The sequence below is a fragment of the Crinia signifera genome, chromosome 1, assembly GCF_055691185.1.
Source record: "Crinia signifera chromosome 1, ASM5569118v1, whole genome shotgun sequence".
Classification (NCBI taxonomy): Eukaryota; Metazoa; Chordata; class Amphibia; order Anura; family Myobatrachidae; genus Crinia; species Crinia signifera.
In genome coordinates, this window is record NC_139217.1 from 110,075,331 (window position 1) to 110,088,527 (window position 13,197).

Sequence of the window (13,197 nt, forward strand, 5' to 3'; positions counted from 1 at the left end):
CAGGGCAAATCAACAAAAGCCCTTTGTGTGGACCCCCACAAGGGAGAATAGCCTGTCAGGTGGGATCCTGACTGTTGGGGGTTTTAACATTTGGGATGCCGACATCAGCGTGATGACCGTTGGAATCCCGACTGTCGGAAGGCCATCCAACACCCTTTCAGATAATAGAAAGTAGGATATTTATAGATTTAGCTTTCTGCCTAAATTAAGCTGACTTCTCTTATAATAAGATACCCAATCATCATTGAAAATGGTAAAAGGACCAGCGTCTAATTTTGTGTCAATTAAAGGTTAACATTATTTAATGTTGATATCTATTAATTAAGTGTGTTAAACAGGCTATTGGCGCGATTTGGAATCTTGGGGATATATTATTTAATGTTGGTATACAAGGAGACCCAGCTTACCGCTGAGGGTGCCTTCCTTGGAGATGGAGCAATAGGTAAATCTATAATATGTGTCTTAATTCTATACTACATCAATGGGGTTGCATGCCTTAATGAACAGTATTTCATTCATAGATAAATAAATGCTGTATCCGACTATCAGTGTAGCAATGAAGAAAGTGAGGGAATCAAGTGCAGTTTGCTTCTTAGAGGAAGAGCTACAGTACACTGGGTTCTCCTCTTACCTTGGTTTCTTCTTGAAGTAGGCAACGATAATTGACTGACTGCCTTCTGATGAAGCAGTTTTCTGTAGGTGGAAATCGTGACAAGAAAGCCGCTTTACCATATAGTTTCATGCTCCGTGTCCTTATTGATGAACTGTCCATGATTTGTCTGATGCTGGTGTTGGTGAACTCCGTAGTGAGGTTTGTCGCTGGTGCTTCCACCTCACCATCACTCCCTCAGAATAATTGTTATGACCAATCTAAAAGCTCTTTGTTACTATGGCTCGCCAACATCCCTATAACTAACATTCTGATCCATTGTTTGTAGTAATGATGTGTAGTTGGGTAGAAGGTCCAGATGTAGCCATGCTCATCTTTGCTGTGATGCTGCATGGCGCACCGGGCTAGGACTTCATATCCGGCGATTTGCTCAATTAATTCCATGCTTTCCAGGCATTATTAGTAAAAACATTTCATGAGGGAGGAAAAACATTTACATACACAATGGAGGCACAATATTAAACAGGCATATGTGACGCACTCTTGGCTGATTTTTAAGGTGGTCGCTCGTGTAATTTTTTCCTGGGCCTTTTAGGAGGGTCCCACTGCCCGCCCTTCCCCATTGTAGTTAATGTTAGCACTTGGGTGTAGGGGAAAGGATTGAGTACACATGCTGATTTGTGCTGTGTTAGGGAGAGAGGCAGCTGCAGAAGCAGTCACTCCTCTCTCTTCTTGTGTTATGTGCAGGGGGGATCGATCTCGCACCCTAGAGTACCTAGGCCCAGCATAGCTGTCGGAGCTCCTGTATAAAGTGCAAGGTTCAACTCTGTCTTAAGTTGCACTGTTTGTATTTAAATATGTTTTTATACTGTTATTGTATCATACATGGCAATGTTACCTAAGCCCCATACACATCGGGCGATCTAGCCAGAATCGCCAGGGATAGGGTTGCTGAGCGACCATATCCCTGTGCGTACAGGGCAACTGTTGCCGGTCGCACGCTCCCGTGACAAGCCCTGCAGTGGTTGCATGCTCCTGCGACCAGCGGCTTACCCCGGTGGCTTCCCAGCGACCAGTGGTTTCCCCTAGCGGCTTCCCCCGGCAGTATATTGTTTTCATCAGAGGCCATCGCTCAGTGACCAACCTCTCCGTGTGTAAGGAGCTTTAGACTTTTCTATGAATTGATTGTGCTTTCTGTGTGAACTGTGAATGCTGCAGCTCGAAACAGCAGTTTTTAGTAGTTCATTGTCCCCTATAGTAAAAGTGGTAAGAGTGACAGCCTTACAAACGCTTGATGGATCAGGGACAGAACAAGCTCTGTTCCTTGTCTGCCAAGCATTCAGAGAAGTGTCAATGTGTACTGCGGAAGGAAGCAATGTAGGCTTCTTGACCACTGTATTAACATATGTTCAAGCTATGGTGCTCAAAGAAAATTCTAGGAATTAATACATTTTTATATTAAGTTTGCCATCATGTACAGTATATTAATCAGAGATTCTGCCATTTTGAAATATTTTTGTTTATTTTATTTTTCCTTATTCATTCTTTATTTATTGTAATATTTTCCATTTATACAATATAGGGGCGTATTCAATCATTGGCAATTTTCCCAAAAGTCGTTAGGTTGAATTTATATTTGAACTATTCAATTAAAGTGCTAATTTTTAACTGTTGGAACATCGGCACTGACAGAAAACACGTGGATCTTGAATTAGTGCAACCGTTTTCGCCAGCGTAGTTTCAACTTTTAAAGCCCCCTTACATTATGCTATTTTGGGCTGATTTGGTCACTTTGGACCGATTAATCGTGTGAAATCGTCCCAAATAGCATGTGTGTGACACCCGATCCGATCCAATGTGCGGTCCTGTGTGCATTTGACTGGATCAGGAGGTCGGACCTGCTGAACATAAGATATATCGAATTCTGACCAATTATGGGCACATTGAGGGTGCTTTCAAGCACCAGTGGCTCATGCAGGGAGTTTTTCTGAGGGTATATTCAAAAATCTGGGACTCTCCCCCTTTGATAAACACTAGAAGCTTGTCTCTACTGTTCCCAGAACCAGAGATATCAGCCTTCCATCAGCTGGTTACTGCTCCAGCTCCACACACCTGGCATGTAGTTTTATATACTTGTTGGCAGATTGATCTGCCTCCTGAACTCTTATCCCCTAGTCCCCAATACCATTTGGTAGGTGGGATTCTCTAGTTTTTTATTCCATTAATATCTAAGAAATCTATTTCCGGGAACTTGAGATATCTGCAGTCAAGCAAGCTTTCCTCCCACCAGAAAATTATGAATAATAAGCCCACTCCACTATACACCCCTCCTCTGCGTATTAAACATCCTCTACCACCATGGAAGTTATGTATTGGGACCCCTTCATTCAGCCCAATGCCCCCTTCTCCCACCCCATCTCCCACCATCTGTGCAGTAAGGGGGTAATTAGTGGAAATTACTGATCCAAGCCCTACATGCTGAGCGGTTGATATAACCCGCTGGAGATCAAAGCTTCCCCCACCCCTACCGCTGGAGGATCGGTAGGGGCCCCAATACATTGCTATGCCCAGGGGTCTACACTGCGGTTGACGCCCCTGTATGTATGTATGTATGTATGTATGTATGTATGTATATATATATATGTGTGTGTATATATATATATATATATATATGTGTGTGTATATATATATATATATATATATATATATATATATATATATATATATATATATATATATATATATATATATATATACAGTATATAGGTCCCCCGGAGATCCCTGGAAGGTAGACCCCAAAAAGACCAGGCGGCACTCAAAGAGCTATGGAGAAGATCCACTTTTATAAGATTATGCAGTCATATAAGGGTGTCGACGTTTCAAAGCCGTGTCGGCTTTTTCTTCAGGACGTGTAAAGTCATATACAGTGCATAAGGTGCTGTGAAAAGAAGCAGAGCATAACGCTCTCCTACCTTATATCTAGTAGCTTGATTACAATGAAACGGTGTGTCAGGTCGCGTCGCCGGTGCCGGCAGCGTGCACTTCCGGGCCGCTCGCTCACGCCCCCCGCGTCATGGGGCCGTTGCTAGGAGATTTCGGACGCTCGCTGCTGGGTCCGTCAGAGGCACCCGCTATGCGTGTATCCGGAAACCCGCTCACGTCTCCCTGCATGCCGGGGTCGTTGCTAGGTGATCCCAGACGCTAGCTGTTAGGCTGTCACGGCTCAGCTCGCTGTGTGCTGTAAAGAGGACCAACAGGAGCAACCTGTTGGAAATATGTGATAATAAAACAAAAGATTAAAAAATTGAAAAGTGAACTACTAAAAAATGGTGTTGGGTATTGCTGGGCATAATGGTATCATAAAAATATCATAAAAAAACGGGATTCACAATTGGGTCCCGGAGCTACAAATCGGTGATGATTATGTATAATGCTCTTATTTATAAGGGGATCTGAAAAGGGTATGATTGGGTATGATTGCGAGGAAGGCACCTGGGCATTTAATCATTTCGACGAGAGTGCCGACCAACCTCCACTATTCTATATATATATATATATATATATATATATATATATATATATATATATATATATATATATATATATATATATATATATATATATATGTATGTGTGTGTGTATATATATATATATATATATATATATATATATATATATATATATCCAGCTTGCGGACCGGCACTTCCCACAAAATAAAGGTAAAGGTGCGCTGCGTGCCTTTGTAGAGTTAGGTAGAAGTCAGGATCCCATAGGAATAACACGTCACTGCAGCATGAAGTTCAAAGGAAGTAAAACTTCAAATTTATTGCATAGTTTTACTTCCTTTGAACTTCATGTATGTGTATGTATATATGTATGTATGTGTGTGTGTGTGTGTGTGTGTGTGTGTATGTATGTATGTATACGTATATATATATATATATATATATATATATATATATATATATATATATATATATATATATATATATATATATATATATATATATATATATATATATATATATATGAATGGAAGAGGCGGTACTCAAATGGGATTTTTCAAAAGTGTATTGTGGCAAAAGAAAGGACCAACGTTTCGGTGTCTTAAACACCCCTTTGTCAAGGTGCAAGTGGAAAATTTTTTTTCCACTTGCACCTTGACAAAAGGGTGATTAAGACCCCGAAACGTTGGTCCTTTCTTTTGCCACAATACACTTTTGAAAAATCCCATTTGAGTGCCGCCTCTTCCATTCCTCTACCTACCTGTCCTGGAAGGCACCGGGGTATTCGGACCCCGCTGCGGGAGTGCCAGGCCTTCTCCATTTTCTATATATATAGTGTGGTGTAGTCTGCGGCACTCCCAGACTGGGAAATAAGGAACAACGAAATGCCCAAATGTGGATCAACGTTTCAGTGCCCGTGCACTTTTATCAAGATCAGCAGAGTGCTGATCTTGATAAAAGTGCACAGGCACTGAAACGTTGATCCACATTTGGGCATTTCGTTGTTCCTTATTTCCCAGTCTGGGAGTGCCGCAGACTACACCACACTGTATTCTCCCCCCTCGCTTGAGGGGAAACTTCGGAAGGCACCGGGCAAGTAATACAGCACAGCCATCTGAGTGCCGGCCAGCGCAAACAGATATATATATATATATATATATATATATATATATATATATATATATATCCCTGGTGACGCGCACAGACCAGCCCCTGTTGCTTAGCAACTGGACGCCTCTCAGCTCCGTTCGTGGTGCTGAGTGACAGCGCTAATTTGCATGCTCATTTGTTTCTGGCGCCTTTTTCATGTTAAATACTGCCTGTGTGAGCTTGTGCTTTGTACCCCTGAGGAAAACTGGTTAGAGCCCAGTTGAAACAGACTGTCGGGTCTGTCTGATGTTTCTTAAGATGTTTACTATGCTGTGAACATTTTCTAATACAACTTTTTTTCACAAACGAGTGCTGGTCTGTCTTCTTCCCTTCTGCAAGGTTGGGTAAGTTTTGTCTCTATTTTCTGCTCTGTCTGGACCCTGCACCACCATTGCCATTGGATTATTTGAGTGCCGTTTTGAAAGAAACCTTTTTTATATATATATATATATATATATATATATAGTGTGTATATATATATATATATACTGTATGTATGTGTGTGTGTGTATATGTATATATATATATATATATATATATATATATATATATATACAGTGTATATATATATACAGTGTATATATATATATATATATATATATATACAGTATATATATAATTGTTATTTATATACATTTGGTCTATCTATAATACTTTAACTGACCCGGCATATACTGGGTCACCTAAGTGTCCATCTCTGTGCTTTGCTCCGCCCCTCTGGAAACCCCCTTCTGAAAATTCTGCGTTTGCACCTGCGCACCCACGATATATCCGATATGATATATCTTATCTGTAGCTCTGGAGTCTGGACCCTCCTCCCACCCTCTGCTGCAGCACTTGACACTTGAAGAAACAGAGAGGAGACTCACCGGAAAGAAGCCACTGCGGCATCCTGAGGCAGTTTTCAAGTGAGTCACTGTGACAGTGTGACTCCAATCAGCTGCACAGCGAATCATGGACGGTCTCGGGCGGATTACGGCGCTTGACTGGCTGTACGGCTCTCCATAGACTCCCATGTTATAAGAATTTAACACAAAAGTCGTACTCCGCCGGAGCTCTGCCCTGATGGATGAGGAGAATCCCATTGACTTGTTCGTAGGATTCTCCTTCTTGTCAGTCTGATTACTTCTACTAGAGAAAAGGTATATGTCTTAGTGTGTATATGCATGTTTGAATAAAATTGTACTTGTCAGGGCGTCAGTGTCTTTTTTTTTTTTTTTAATACATTGGTCATTTGTGGGACTACAAGTCCCAGAGGGCACTTTAATGCTCACATGCTGGGACTTGTGGTTCTCAAAGTCCCAGCATGCAGGGTAGGCTTGCTGTAACTTTTAGTTCCACAGCACAACCCAATGTATTTAATATTTTTTATTAATACAGAAATTAGCCAGCCACGGGCTTCTCCCTGGCCCATGGGTGCAATGGGGGTTGGGTCCCCTTGATTGGGGTGGTTTCCACTCCCCAAGTCACAGTGAGAATGCTTTGGCCAGGGGGACCTTGTATAAAAAGTGTCACCGAGCTGTGGCATTGCACTGCTGACTGTTTGAGCTGGTGCTTTTGTCCCCCATAATTTTTGTAAAAAGGACTGGTCCTAGAGCTCAGTGCTGGTTCATGAAATATGGGGAACCGCTACATAATTTTTTCCCAGGACTGGCTCAAAAAGCCCAGGGGGGAGGTAAACAACTGTTCAGGCCACCCCCCAAACACCATAGATCACACCAGAAAGTCATGGTGTCTGCAATTTCTATCAGATAAATCTCATAGGGCCAGATTCTCTAAGCTTCAAAAGTGATAAAATGGAGAGTGAGAAATAGCCAGCCAATCAGCTCCTGTCTGACATGTCACAGGCTGTGTTTGAAAAATGTCAGGTACAGATAGCGCAGGGCTTGTCTTTGCTGGGGATGGCGGAGGACTCGCCACCCGCCATCCCCCGCCCCGCGCCATCTGTATGTCGGAAGGGGACGCGCGTGCACGAGGTGCACGCGCGTCCCGTTCCGACGGAGCTTTTGCCCGGGTCCCCGCCGGCTTCCCCGGGTCCCCGCCGGTCCACACCGCCCCCCCGCAGCCCCCCGCAGCCCTGCCCGTCTCCCTGAAGCTGGAGACGGGCAGGACTGCACCCGCCGCGCCGCCTCGCCGCCCGGCTATTGAGACGCTCGTGCGTGGGAGACGCACGAGCGTCTCATTCAGCCAGAGCGCCAGATTGCTGGCGGATCGCCAGGGACACGGTCCTGGCGCTCCGCCAGCAATAACAAGCCCTGCTCCATCTGTAGGAGCTGATTGGCTGGTTGTTTATCACTCTCCATTTTATCACTTCTGAAGCTTAGAGAATCTGGCCCCCAATCAGAAAACAAGTATGTTATGGTTCTCAAGGAACAACAATCTCATACAGTAGGTCTGGGAGGGTGCAGAACCCTTTCATTGGCAATGCAGCCTAAAAATCCTGCAGTAGCAGGGCATAGTATGCAACACATAAATAATTTTGTATATGATACAATTGGGTCAAAGCTGGGCCTCTAGTGTTGTCTAGTAAATATATAAACCAGTACATTCACGTTTTTGATGTGTTTCTGATATATTGAGCATGACTCCAATATTCAAAGGATAGACTGCAAGATGATGGGGTAAAGCTTCTAAAAATGAAAGGAGGTGGTTTCCTATAACCAATCAGATTATGGGCGGGATGTTCTAACATCCGCTGCCCTGTATCACCGGACACCACATTCTTAATAACCGCATATGCTCTAACATATTCTGTTTATAGCGCAAGGGACAACTCTTGCGATAGGAGCTGTCCCTTGCGATGCGGCCACGGTGCTGGACTTCCCTGTCTGAGACCCGGGAGTCCGTCTGAGCATGCGCAGAGCATAGCGTTGGCCGCGGGGCATGCTGGTAGGAATCCGTGACGGATCCCTCACGCAACTCTGCGATAAGAAGCCCATATGCTTCTGCAGGGAATCGCCAGCTTTTGCTAGCAATTCCCTCCACAACGCTGACACTGCGGAGGGGCGTTAGAGAATCCAGAAATGCTATATATAAATGATTGACTGAAACTTTTCAGCTTTAGTAAATTTACCGACATGTGCTATTAAACAAAAAGGCAGCTATTTGTGAAGGACACAAAAGACATATAAACAATGTATCACTATGTATCACTACCTGGTACATATGCATATCTCCAACATGACCCATTCCAGGAGGGACAAAATGCTCTGCTCCTGGACTTTCTTGCCAGTGGCATTTGCAGAGGTGGGACTGCACCACTGTCAAACATTCAAATAAGGGAGCCATACCTGCCAGTGAATACTGGACTGTGGTGTTTAGGGTGACAGTCGGTGTGGCTCCTCTATCTGAATTTTGGACTGTGCTGCAGCCCTGCATCTGCAGCTGCCACTGATGTGAAAGTCAAGGAACAGAGCATTTGTCACTCTTATACCCCTTTTACACCAGAGGTTGGACCCGGGATATTGCCGCTCTAGTCCGGGGCAGGGCATGGTGTAAATGGGCTGAAAAAAAATAACACGGGTACTGTTTCCCGGGAATCTGACCCGGCAAATGTTCAGGGTCGGACACGGGGCTTATCCGGGGCTCAGGGTGGTGTAAATGGTCATTATCCGGGTTATTTGGTGGGTAGAGGGGCACAAAGAGCTGATTGGTGCTTCTGCGGCTCTGGCAGATGATGTCATCTGCTGGAGACCCGCACAGGGCGCACATAGCAGCGCAGCAGCAGCGTTACCATGCTCTGTGCTGCAAGCACACTCCACACTGTGTTTACAGCCTCATCTGCTGCAGCACACACTGGCTGTCACGCAGTGTGTTCCACTTTGGCTGACCCGAAACCTGATCTGCACCATCATATCTGCAACTGCAACACAGCTACTCCGTCTGCCATCTTTGCTGCAATGCTGGGAGCAGAACCCACCCCCTCCCATTTCCCTTTCTTGTGACCTCATCTCAAACAGCCCAAAGGTCCATTTTTAATGACACTAGCAAGGAAAGACAGGGCTCATCCGTTTTCAGTGTGAAAGGGCCTTACCCGGGAATAACCCGGATTGAATTGCAGTGTAAATGGGGTCTGAGGCAGGGCATGCCCTGGCAATTTCCCGTGTTCGATTTCCCGGGTCCTACCCGTTATTCTGGTGTAAAAGTGGTATTAGAATGGGTCATGTTGGGAGGTATGCATATTGGTGCTGATTATACAGCTCTGTTATAATACACTGTAGTCTGAGGTTTTTAGTCTTCCCTTACACCTCTTTTGTATAGGCTCCAAACTTGATACAGGTTTCATGCTCCATTCCATAAGGCCCCTTTGCCAATAATTTATAATTAAATGTAATATATTTTGTATGCTTGGTTTCAGATTTTTAGCAACCCTCCAGATGACTCCATGCAAGAGCCAACATCTCTGTCTCCTCGCGCTCCACCAAGACAGTCAAGAAGACAGCGTAACAAGAGGCCTCTTGCTGTGTACAACCTCTGCCTTGAGCTAGAGAACGGTAAGGTGATCTCAAGTACCTCAGTATAACACTCTCTGAGGCCGGATTGTACCAAAGAGTGGCATAAATCCAGCCGCCCATCGCCGCGATGCTCATCGCATATGTACTAACAGGACTGGCGCTTTGAGCCTGGGGCAGGTTATGCCTGTGGGGGGACCCCACTCCATTTTTTAAAATTATTTATTTGTTTTTCTAATTTTCTTTTTTAACACTGAAGCCTGCACGGATTTGACTGATCCGTGCAGGCTTCGGCCAAATATGCCTCGAAAATAAACTGTATTTTCCAGGTGTATTTTGCCATCAGTTAGCGGCCGTATCCCATTAATTAGGAAATTAGGAAATGAATGGTGATTCCAAGTCGTATTCATTCAATGGCGTATAAATTCGTATTTGTGAATATGAATAGGATTAGTCAACAGCACAAACCAAGTGGCACTTAATAATAAATCACTCACAAATTAACATAGTAATGCTACTATGTTAATTTGTGATTGACTTATGATCTTAGCCTAAAATAATCGGGGTAGCGAATTTTTCTGGATATAGAGGGTTTATTTACTAAGATGAGCATTCTTCTAAAGATTCTACTACTTATTTTTTAACACCTTCTAGAAGATAATAGATGAATTTAAATTGATGATAATCTGAATGGTTGCCCATAACAACATCTCATCTTCAATAGATAAGGTAAACCCCATAGAATGTGTTTGTGTCCATATAGAAATAATCAGCAGCAAACTAGTCATCTCCACCTGAAACAACACTGGTTTCTTACAAACTCACGATGACAGTGTGAAAAACAGGACACTGTTTTATATGTCCCCTGTCACTCATTTACCTACTGCTACCATAAACATTACACTGAAAATGGAGATCTATTACAGAGCAAGAAAAGGCTACTCCGTGATCTGACCGTACGCTTCAGTTGCAGTGCAACAGGACAAGATTGTAGGAGATATTTCTTACTTTTTATCTATGAGGATTTGAGTTTGGGGAATTTTATTATCTGTTACAAATGTGAACGTAGTGAAAACATAACATTTTTTAATTAAGATCTAGCACATTCCATATTTTGGCTAGTATGTTATAGGAAGTTTTAAGAAATTATTGGATCAGACTCTGCAACGCTGAGATGTAAGTAGTCATTTACAGCGAAGCTTTAGCCCAGGGTACAATTTGGACAGACTCATCAAAAGAAAACAATAGAAAAAGAAATCACAAAAAACAAACAAAATGAAATACAAATACTGTTTTGTGAGGCATCAAGTATTAATATATTTGAATATATTGAAATAAAAAGACATATGCGGTCTGCCAATAATTTATCTTATTACTCGGATACATGCACAGTTTAGCAAGAAACAACTGAATGCAAGAGCAGGGGATAGTGACACCTTTTCAGTCTTATACATTGTTTCCCAAATTCAGTCCTCTCACAAAACCTGCATCTCATGTTTTAATAATTTTGATCTATGGTAGAGTAATTACTAACCCAAACAAGTAGACGGTTACATGTACATGATTCCACCCCTATCATATTCCCATTCACCACATCCTTATATGGGAGATGGACATGCACATCTATGTGGTTAATATATGGATTAGAGCAGGGGTCAGGGAACTATTTTATCTTTTTCCTTTAAAACATATTTAGATACGCAGATGTTACCCCCTTGATTTGTACACAGCCATTATACATATGCCACACACTGTGATGCCCATTAAACATATGCCACACACTGTGATGCCCATTATACATATGTCACACACTGTGATGCCCATTATAGATATGCCTCACACCGTGATGCCCATAATACATATGCCACACATTGAGATCCCCTTTACATATTATGGCACATAAGTGCCGCTTACCTACATGCTCATTGCTAGGGGGTTCTTTCTCAATGCCAGGAGTTACATGCTCGATTTCAGGTTACGTGCTCATTGCTCACCTGCCCACTTTTATATACCTATACATAACCTTGCTCCAATTCCTCTCCAACTGCTGCTTTATTTCTTTTACTGGAGTACTTCAAAAATGTACCTCCACACCATACCCTCTTCCACTGGACTGTCACATACAAGAAAAGGCCAGGTGTTAGTGTGGGCCCGCACAAAGCATTTCACAATGGTTCACAAATAAAGACACCGCACTTAACTGCTGAGGATCTATGTCTCAACTAGCACAGGGGTTCTTGGGAGAGCAGGCTGGTTGTACAATGCAGCACAAAAGTCTGTGTTCAAATTTCTGCTCTGACATCAGCATGTAACTGATGGACAATAATTTTTTTCACACAGTTTAGCATACTGGAACCCCAGTCCCCAAGCAGTTTAGCATACTGGAACCCCCTTCACACGCAGTTCAGTCTACTGGAATCCCCTTCACACACAGTTCAGCATACTGGAACCCCAGTCACAAGCAGTTTAGCATACTGGAACCCCATTCACACACAATTCAGCATACTAGAACCCCAGTCACACGCAGTTCAGTCTACTGGAACCCCAGTCACATGCAGTTCAGTCTACTGGAACCCCCATTCACATGCAGTTCAGCATTCTAGAAACTCCATTCACACGCAGTTCAGCATACTGGAACCCCAGTCACACAGTTCAGCATAATGGAACCCAGATTAAAATTTCCTTAGAGAACTGATCACAAATCAGTTTCCTGTTTTATCAAGCAGGCTTAGGTTTTATGGTGGCACATATCAAGAGAACTGATGCACTGGTTGCCTCATGGACAAACCAGCTCTGTCAGGAATAAGGGGTTAAAGATTAATTTGTAAATAGGCTTGTGAACTATTATGATATGTGCAAGTTGATTATCATGAGGGGCATAGGATGGACAATAAGAGTGTGCGGCATATGTTAAATTGAAGGTTACTTTGATAAGAGAATGGCAGGTAATATGGTATTGTGAGAAAAAACACACAAAGCCTGGACATGGGGGTGGGGGGTTACAACGACTCAGGAGAGAAATTAAGTAGAGTATCAACGTGGCTCTATGTAAATTGACTGTATGCATGTGCAGGATAAACAAATTGCTCCACTGCGTCCAACATCGGCAGTGCGTGCAACTGAGGATCAGGGATTAAGGGTGGTGCGCGATAGCAAATACCATAGAAATATTTTTGCAGGTTTGTCTGGCAGTATATACATAATTAGGCTGTGTATGCTAGATTCTAAGGTATGTGTTGAGCCCTCATTTTAGTTGGGACATGTGTTTATGTCAGGTGTAAGTTTTATTAGTGCTGGTTCCGTGACTTCATCTGCTACAGCTTTGCAATGTGTTCACATGGGTAGTAGTCATTTTAAAATTATGGTTGGTTGATACCTAAAGACTGGTTAAAAAATGTTTGTGTATTCTAGAAATATACTGTAGATTGTTTTACTCTATTTACCACATTCAATCTATTCATAGAGCAAATACACAGTAAAG

The 13,197-nt window shown here is 42.9% G+C and overlaps 1 protein-coding gene across 6 annotated transcripts in view; it reads left to right on the forward strand.

Moving 5' to 3' along the window:
• Positions 1-13,197, forward strand: part of ARHGAP10 (Rho GTPase activating protein 10) — a 286,142-nt gene that overhangs the window by 197,180 nt on the left and 75,765 nt on the right. For all 6 annotated transcript variants that reach the window (XM_083171381.1, XM_083171373.1, XM_083171359.1 and 3 more), the window contains one exon: positions 9,623-9,758. In XM_083171381.1, the coding sequence (XP_083027507.1) occupies positions 9,623-9,758 (136 nt within the window). The remainder of the gene's footprint in view (positions 1-9,622; positions 9,759-13,197) is intronic.